At 53.2% G+C, this 9,362-nt stretch overlaps 1 protein-coding gene across 2 annotated transcripts in view; it reads left to right on the forward strand.

The window, feature by feature from the left end:
* The window catches only part of ZFAND3 (zinc finger AN1-type containing 3), a 318,007-nt gene extending 314,617 nt beyond the window's left edge, over nt 1-3,390 (forward strand). For both annotated transcript variants that reach the window (XM_069487318.1, XM_069487319.1), the window contains one exon: nt 1,116-3,390. In XM_069487318.1, the coding sequence (XP_069343419.1) occupies nt 1,116-1,270 (155 nt within the window). In that variant the 3' untranslated portion in view covers nt 1,271-3,390. The remainder of the gene's footprint in view (nt 1-1,115) is intronic.
* The last annotated feature ends 5,972 nt before the right edge of the window (nt 3,391-9,362 follow it).

The raw sequence follows: 9,362 nt of genomic DNA on the forward strand, positions 1-9,362 counted from the left end.
AGCAGCCAGTGCTGGCAGGTGGTTTTCCTAGGCCAGATCTTGTCCTCCCCACCCTCCCTGAAGGAGAGGGCCAGCAGACCCAGGGACATCAGGTGTCTGTACTAGGCACGCCTGTCAGCCTTTCTAGAAATTGACCAGCAAGTGGAGAGGGGATGGGCTGCACCTTGATGCAGCTCTTTGTTCCCTTCTGTTCTCTGAGCCTCTCTCCCGACTCCCTCCCCGCATGGGTTTCTGTGCAGAGAGACTTGTCTGTACGGTCTCCTGTCCCTTGTTCTGCCAGCTTCACTGGTCTTTTTTTCTTATTTGCCAGAACAGTGTCTCCTTTGGACTTCTCTGCTCCAAAAAGAGAGGGCTTGTGGCCTCCTCCACTTCTGGGAGGGCAGGGCAAGTGGGGGCCTGGCGTGTGGGCACCTCGGCCTCCCACCTGCCAGGTGGAGTTAAAAGCGTCAGGTTCCTTAGAGATGGAGACTTGAGCTCAACATTTCTGTCCTTTCCTCTATTACGTGAAATACCTTTTCTAGCACTTGAAACAACCCATTTTCCTTTGAGAGTCTCCACTCACTTGTGGGTTTGGTTTCATCACTCCCACCATCCCCCCAAGCCCTGCTACACAGGAGGGAGTTTGTCAATTAAGCCATAATCATTTCTCCTCCCTCCCTGCCTGCTAGAAATGGTGCGTGTCCTGTGGTGGATGTCACAGTTTGCCCGAGCCAGGGCAAGTGCTGAGCTGATGGTCCTGTGCTCTCCTGCCTACGTGGTGGGCAGGGGGCCCAGAGCCCACTCATTTCCAAGGGAAGGGGTTGTGTCTCACTATAGCAAGTGAGAACTTGGGGTTCTTCGCTTCAGGGGTCCAGTCAGGGACAGCTCTGCACGGCTGTAACTTGGGAGTTCTGGGGGCGGCAGACTGACTTGAGCAGTTGTGGCATGTGAGGTGCTGGCCCTGCTGGAACAGGGTAGGGGGTGTTATAATAAACTCTTCAGCAAGAGCCCCTGCTGTGCCCGTTGTCCCCCCACTGGGATGCCCCCTCCATGCTCTGGACAGGGTAGGAGCCAGGCTTTGGGCATTTGGAGGTCACCCTAACACTCCCTTTCCTCTGCTTCTCCCGCCGCCGCAGGTTACGTGTTCTGTATGTTACATCGCCTCCCCGAGCAGCACGACTGTACGTTTGACCACATGGGCCGCGGCCGAGAGGAAGCCATCATGAAAATGGTGAAACTGGACCGGAAAGTGGGGCGCTCCTGCCAGCGCATCGGGGAGGGGTGCTCCTGAAGGCCGGGCATGGCCACCACATGACGCTGTTCTTAGTTCACTAATGTTAGCCTTATTTAGGACAAAGTCAGCCAGATACCTTGTACTGGGCACATGTCAGACTACAGCCAGTCCGTTTCCTTTCTTTAGCCAGCCATCCTGGTACTGTAGTTTAGGGGTTGATGGTGGTTGAAATTGATTTCTGGCTGGTTACTAAGGTGCCTGCTAGCCATTGTATAAAATTAAAACATGAAGAATATTTTTTTTTGAGCATGGCTAGTGGATTTAAAACAACACATACCTGTCACTGCTGGAGTCAAACTTATAAAAAGCCTTAAGCGGAAAGTGTTCCAGACGGAGACTCTGAGTTAATAGAGGAGTAGAAGCTGGTGTTCAAGTTCCCACGACGCACATGGCTTTGCCAGAAACTCTGTTTAATGTTCGGCCACTCACCTCTTCACTTATCCTTAGTCCCAGTAGCCAGGATACGTGATGGCCACTCGTGCCTTGGCCACAGGAGGCTGCTGAGATTGGCCACGTGGCTGGGCTGGGTGGTGGCCTCGCTCTCCCACAGAGAATGGGGGTGGGGAGACAGATTCTTATGGAAATTTTTTACCTGACTTACTATGAAAAAAACTCATCACACAAGAAGAGAAACAATAACCTCACTTTGAAAATTAGCTCCACTCAAGACTAGTCCACGAACAAGACCCACCTTTCTACACAGGATCCACGGTCACGGGAAGCGACCAGAGCACACCTGACCCCACTGGCTCTGGTTTGCCATTTGCCAAGTGCAGGGAGCTGGCAGTTGATCAAATAAGGCTAATGGCAGCACAGCAGCTGTGGCTGGGGTCTGCAGACTGGCCTCTGCGGCCAGGTTTCTCTATTGGGAGTTTCTAAAAAGACATTTCATAGCCAACAGGGATCAGTAGAAGTGCTGGGAGCAACTAGGGAGGCTGCCGCCCACAGACTCTGCCCTTCCAGCTGGAGCCTGCTCGCGCCTCCAGGGCCCGGGAGGATGGTGCTGTGGCCTCCGCTCTCTCTATGCAGCCCCGTAGTCCAAGAACAACAGGCCACATCCACCGCTTAGCAAGTCTAGTAAGGGAAGGCAGCACACTTCACAGGGACGGGGGGTTTGGATCAGCCTAGAACCGTGGTGTGTGGCTGTGGCCCAGTTCCGGGAGTGACATTTGCTCTGGCAGGTGGGAGTGGGAGGGTATATTTCTCAGCCTGTGCCGCCTAGTGTGGACAGAGAGGAGTTCAGTAGCCACGGCAGCCTGGGCCGGGTGGGGAAGGGGGAGGGGTGCCAGTAGACAGGATTAGGGCTCCCTCGAAAGCCCGAGTGGGGTCGGCAGTCCCCGTGCTCCCAGCGCCCGCCTGATCCAGGTCGGTGGCCGTGAGAGGCTCCTGCAGAGGCAGCGTGGCTCTGCCCACACTCAGGCTACTGGAACAGTGTAACCCAGCAACTTTCCTTTTGTAAAACAACAAACAGTTCAACTCTGTCTGCAAATTAACAGCTGAACACCTGCAACTGCAAATGTTTTTTGATCCGAAATACTGAAATAGGAAATCATGCTCTTCCCACCCTCCACCCCACCAGAGTGGAATCCGCTGCAAAATCCCCAGCCTTAATTCTTGCTTCAGGACCCAGACCAGTGTCTTGCTCTAGGGCAGCCCAGGGCAAGAGGGGCCAGGTCTGTCCAGCGTTTACCACTGCTGTCAAGCCACGGCCCTCTGGCCACCACATGGCCATCCTCAGCGAGGCGGCCTGCCTAGGCCCCCACCAAGCTCTGGTCCCGAAGAGGCCGCGCTCGACCTTCCTGGCCCTCCCCAGGCCCCACGGCTGCTGCGTGGAGGCAGCGGTGGGAAGCAGCAGCCCTGGGGAGCCGCCACACACAGGGATCGAAGCCCGTGTTCACTTCCTGACGCAGAGCTGGGGCAGGGGAGGAAGGGCTTGTTCCCCTGCAGTATCTGTTCTGTGAAGTTTGTTAAATGTAAGGAAAGCTTAAATTCTTGTATCTTTAAAAGAGAAAATCTTATTTAACCCTTTTGTGTTCTAGATTTACTTACACACATAGCCTAGAGCTCAGTTTTAGTTTTAACATTGTGAAAATATTAAAAGAATCTTGTAACTTTATTCTTTTTTCTCCTGCTGAAAAAAAATTAAACCAATCGTATGAGAGTCTGGCTGTCTCTGTATCTCCAGTTCTCCTAAGTACCCCTGACCTAGCCAGAAAAACAGTGCAGTGTCTCTCCCTGGCCAGCGCTGGGAAGAGATCGGGCTCGGGGGCTTGTGCATTCGTCCCTCTGCATTGCTTGGGGTGACTCGTCCGGTAAGTGTTCAGGCTGAACCGCTATGTGCCTGGTTTCTGTGGATCTACCCTGGGAGGCCACGGGGCTGGCCCTGGGTAGAGGCGGGTCACTGGGCCGACCCTGTGCCAGCAGCAAGGCGGGTACGTGTGTGGGGGCTGTGTGCCTGGTCCCGGGAGGAAGGCAGCATCTCCTCGAGCCAAACCCCACCCGTAGGATGAGTGACGAAATCGTCTCCCCAAAGGGAGGGCTGAGAGGAATGTACCTGCTGTGTGAACTCGTTGGTGTATAGAACATGTTTGGGTAAAGTGTTTAAAACACATTCGGCAGGGGTGAAGCAGAGGAGTGGCACCTGTCCCCACAGCTTTTATGGCAGAGATACTGACCACACAGTGGTCGGGAGGGTATATGAGAAGTCCTTAGAGAAAATCAGAAGGACAACACGTGGGTTCATGTGGTGGAGGCAAACACCTGTGCAGGTGGGCAGAGAGCAAAAGAGGGTCTGGTGGCCTCGGAGTGTGGGACGCCCACGCCCTCCCCACCGGCCCTGCAGGAGCCAGCGTCCCATCAGCACCCTGCTGGTCGCCCGGGAGGCTTTCACGGCCACAGAAATCCGCAGCAGGAAGAGCGGATGGTGGAAAAGGGAAGCCCTCCTGGGAGGCTGGCAGGGAGAAGCAGGAAGCCACGGGGGCAGGGGGCTGCGGTCTTCAAGGGAGCGACCAGCACCACGGACGGCGAACCATGGGCCCCTCAATCCCCGGAGAAGGGGTCACCGAGAGGGAGGACCCCACGTGGCTGCAATAGCAATACCCAAGAAAGGTCTGCAGGGGCCTCAAAAATGCACCTCCCCTGCAGCCACTGTCACTGCTGCCTGCGGGAAGGCGGGACGCAGGAGGCTCTGGAGGGCCTCAGTCGGGCCGGCGTTGGCACCTGATTCGCACTCCCAGCAGAGGGTCTGGGGAAGGTCTATCTCAGATGGGAAGTAGATACAGAAAATTAAGCAAATAAAAACAATTTATTTAGGGCTTGAGTTTCTCAAAAAGGAAAAAAGAAAACTATTAATACCAAATGAAAAATATTAGGGAAGAGGAACCGTAGACCCTACATGACTCAACTGTGAAAAACACTTACATACAAAAATGTAAATACAAATAATACTGCTCTGGTACAAATCTGTGATGGACTCTATCGACTAGGAGGCTGGGAGAGGGAAGGATGTGCGCGCACGCGCGTGTGTGCGTGTGTGTAGGGTCCGAGCTCACTTCTCGTCCATAGCAGGAGGTCAGCGAATGATTCCAGAACTGAACAGAGCAATAGAAGTGATTTTCTTTGGGGTGTGCCATGGGAATGCAGTAAGCCTTACGTTACAGTCAAACGGGCGTGATGTTGCTACACCTCTCAAATGCTGCACTAAAGGCGTGGCGGAAGGGATGGGAGTTGGGAGGCCGAGTCTGGGAGGGAGTCCAGGCCAGGAGGAGAGGGATCTGCCCCATGTGACAAGGTGCCCAACTTGGGAAGGGTAATGACCAGGACACAGACCCCAGAGGTCTTGTGCCTTGGGAGCTCCAATAGGGGCACGTTCCAGCCCAGAGCCCTGGCTAAGGTGACCCTCATTCAGCACCTGCTCTATGCCGGGCACTGTCCCAGGCTCTGGGGATACAGTGGTGACCAAGACTACTGCTTGCAGTGGGGGAGGGGCAAAATAAGGGAAGTGCAAAGAATATTAGGGGGTAACACTGTGCAGTACAAAAGAAGCAGGGGGTGGGACACGCAGGGGCCCAGAGCCGTACTCAGAGGCAGGCGGTGGAGGGTGTTAGGTCCATAGCCTGGAGGGGAGGGAGGGGGAGGCAGGAGACCAGCGAAGAGGCCACTGCACCGAAGGCCCAAGCTCCAAGGTGGCAAGGGAGGTGGTGAGAAGAGCTGGCTTCGGGACTGACTGTGAAGTGCAGACAGCAGAAGTCACTGACAGATTGGACGTGGGTGAAAGGGAAAGAGGAATCATACGTACGTTACTTCTAGTTTTTGGCCTTGAACAACTGGCAGGATGGAGATGCCACTGATCAAGGACTTGGGGCCGGGCACAGTGGCTCATACCTGTAATCCTAGCACTCTGGGAGGCTGAGGCGGGAGGATCTCTTGAGCACAGGAGTTCCAGGCTGCAGTGAGCTATGATGATGCCCCTGCACTCCAGCCTGGGTGACAGAGCAAGACCCTGTCTCCAGGATAAAGGACTTGGGCAAGAGCATGAGGGGGCAGGATGGAAAGACCGAGCTGAGGAGCAGACTCGCTCCCAGCTGGAAGTGTGCAGCAGGCCCGGGGTATACAGCTCCAGAGCGCAATGGAGAGGTTCCAGCTGGCGAGGAACATTTCTTTTTCCAAATTTTTTATGGTGGTAAAATAAACAGAACATGAAATTTACCATCTTAACCTTTTTTTTTTTTCTTTTTTTTTGAGGCAGAGTTTCACTCTGTCACTCTGGCTAGAGTGCTGTGGCGTCAGCCTAGCTCACAGCAACCTCAAACTCCTGAGCTCAAGCGATCCTTCTGCTGCAGCCTCCCGAGTACCTGGGACTACAGGCATGTGCCACCGTGCCCGGCTGATTTTTTCTATATATTTTTAGTTGTCCAGGTAATTTCTTTCTATTTTTTAGTAGAGACGGGGTCTCGCTCTTGCTCAGGCTGGTTTTGATCTCCTGAGCTCAAACGATCCGCCCGCCTGGGCCTCCCAGAGTGCTAGGATTACAGGTGTGAGCCACTGCACCCGGCCCAGCTTAACCGTTTTTAAGTGTACAGTTTAGTGTTATCAAATATAGTGATGTACAACCACAATCACCATCCGTCTCCAAAACTCTTCTCTTCCTAAAAATCCAAAACTCTGGGCCCATTAAACAATGACTCCCCATTCCCCTCCCCAGCCCCTGGCAGCCACCATTCTACTTTCTGCCTCTGTGAATTGGACTAGGTAAGTGGAATTGTACAATTATTAGTCTTTTTGCGACTGGCTTATTTCACTTAGCGTGATGTCCTCCAGGTTCGCCCTGTTGTAGCATGTGTCAGGATTTCTCTTTCTTACGGCTGAATAATTCCACTGTCTGTACCTCTTTGCTTATCCTGCAATAAGATGCTGGGGCTGCTCCCGTGTTTCGGCTGTCGTAACAATGTTGCTTTGGACAGTGGTGTACAGATGAGACGTGCGTTGTTGAATTGCCTACATACAGCTACTATGTAAAGCCACGAGCCTGGCTGAGGTCACCAAAGAAGAGAGTGTAGGTGAAGAGGAGATGGCTGGAGGCGGTGCCTGGGGACACGCTGATGTTACAAAGTCCAGGGGGACAAGGAGGAACCTGCAAAGGAAACCGCCAAGGAGCTGCAAGCAGAGAAGGAAGAGAGAAAGGTGAAGTCCCAGCAGCCACGGGGAAAGCAGCAAGGAGAAGGGAGTGGCCACTCCAGTGAGACGCTGTCGGAGCGCCCAGCGTCCGGGCCTGGGCACCGACCACGGGGCGGGGAGCAGGGGAACCCGCCCCTCTTCTTCAAGGAGTTTCGCTACAGTAGAAGCAGGCAGATGGCTGTGGGGCAGATGTGGGGGCACGAGAGTTTATTTTTAAACGAGGAGGAACTGCTGCATGCGTTTATGGCACGATCCAGCAGAGAGGGAGAACAGGTAGCTAGGAGAGAGGACGGCAGGTGTGGCGCGGGCGGCAGGGGCGGAGCTGGCTGGATACGGGAGGAGCGGAAGTGTGCAGCGGCCTTGCTGCGAAATGACGTTTTAGCTGGAGGCCCCTCGCTGGGGATTGAGCCTTGGCGGTGTGTTAGAATATTCCCAAGATTTTATAAAATTTGCAAGAGTGGGGTGCTTTAACTGCAGTTGGTTAAAACTGTTCCCTGTTTCCATTCCAACTTCCTTTCCATCCCACTTCCTCTCCTGTTGGGTGAGGCCACATGGCACGTTGGGGATCTGGCTATGGGTAAGTAGAGTTGGGGACACATTTGTGCGGTTTGCGATTCCGCCCATGTTCAGTAGGTCATGGCCAGTCATCCTGGGGTGGGGCTGGCCTCTGGGAACACTTTCTGCCCAGGGAGCCTGTCACCCCGGCCTGGGTGCACGGCCAAGGTTGTACTACGATAGGGACAGAACCCGGCCCAGGGAGGAAGTGGGTCGTGGAGGAGAAATGAGGCTTGAAATGTGTGGAGCCAGATGCTAGATCTGGAAAATTCTTCCAGTCAGCAGATGTGTGAGCTTAAAAGAGGAAGATTCAGTTTTCATCCATGCCTGCTCCAGGCAGTTTGCTCTGTTGTCAGGGATGTGCTCAGCGGTCCGCCGGTGCGGTGTAAACACACTGTACTGTTTCCCGCGGATTAAAGGTGACTTCAGGAATGCTCGACATGTTCCGCAATCTCGCTCAGACCCGAAAGAACTTGGTCAGACTTTCCCCACGTTTGCCACGGTTCTAAAAATTTGCATGACTATGCCAATAAGAGTTGTGAAGATGAAAGAAATTTTTCTAAAGTATCAATAATTCAAAACAAATTTTTGATCAACCATGCTAGAGGAAAGATTGAGGAATCTTTGTAGTCCTATGTGATATTACAAAATCCTTATCACGGGAAGAGGTGATCAAAGAGGACATAGCCAAACCAGGTAGGAGCAAAGTGTTGCAGAGGCGTGCCACAGTCAGTAAAACTGGATTTTTTTGATGTTTGGGTATTTGTCAACCTTAAAAAATGTGTAATTTTTTGTGAATTCTTTTCTCATTCCTTATGTTCACATTGAACCTAATTTTGTAGTCATCATTTTTATTCTTTTTTTTTTTTTAAGTGGGGGCTTCTCAAATTGTGTAAACTTCAAGGCCTGTAAAACCAGGGAGAGGGCTGAGGGCCTGGATGGTCATTAAGGTTCACAGTGCTACCTGGGCGCTGGGGGACATGTCCTTTCTCTGGTCACAGGCTGGGGCAAGGAGCTGGTCTCTGAACGGGAGTCAGCTTGGTGGCTAAGCACTCTGTTTGTGTCAGCTGACAAGACTTTCTTGGTGAAGGGAGCAGTGTGCTGATTTACATTCTGATATAAGCTCCTTGTCACAAGCCGGCACTTTGAGTACCGCTGGCCTAAGAGAGTGAATGAGAAATGTCATGGGGATGTCGTGATTTCAAAACGTTCTTTCCCTGAACTCTTTGACACTTCTCCCATCAAAGAGTGGAGCCCCCTCCCCTTGGGTATGGGCCAGCCTCGGTGACTTGCTTCTAATGGAGAGAGCACATGACAAAAGTGATGCTTCCTGGCTCCGAGGCGGATCTAGGAGGCACGTGATAAGGCTCCCACCCGGCTTTCTCGGGAGACGTGCCCCAGGCACCAGGCGACATGTAAGAAATCTGGCTATTTATATCCACTAGGGTGGTGATAATGGGAAAGTGGAGAATAACAAGTGTTGGCAGGGATGCGGAGGAATTGGAACTCCCGTGCGGTGCTGGCGGGAATGTCAAACGGCGCAGCTGCCCTGGAAAACACTGTGCTGATTTCTCAAAAGGTAAAATGCAGAGTTAGCAATGACCCAGCAGAGCCACTCCACGGTGCACATGGAGAGAAGCGACAGCAGGGACTCAAGCAAGTCCACGCGCCCCGTGTTCACGGCAGCGCCGGTCACCAGAGCTGAAAGGCGGAGGCAGCCAGCGTCCCTCGAGGGATGACGGGATGAACAGAACGTGGCACAGTCAGACATTTGGGCATAAAAAGGAAAAAAAGTGCTGATCCTGCAGCCACGTGGGTCACCCTCAAAACCACGCTAAGTGGAAGAAGCCAGACGTGA

The sequence above is a fragment of the Eulemur rufifrons genome, chromosome 15 (assembly GCF_041146395.1).
Source record: "Eulemur rufifrons isolate Redbay chromosome 15, OSU_ERuf_1, whole genome shotgun sequence".
Lineage (NCBI taxonomy): Eukaryota > Metazoa > Chordata > Mammalia > Primates > Lemuridae > Eulemur > Eulemur rufifrons.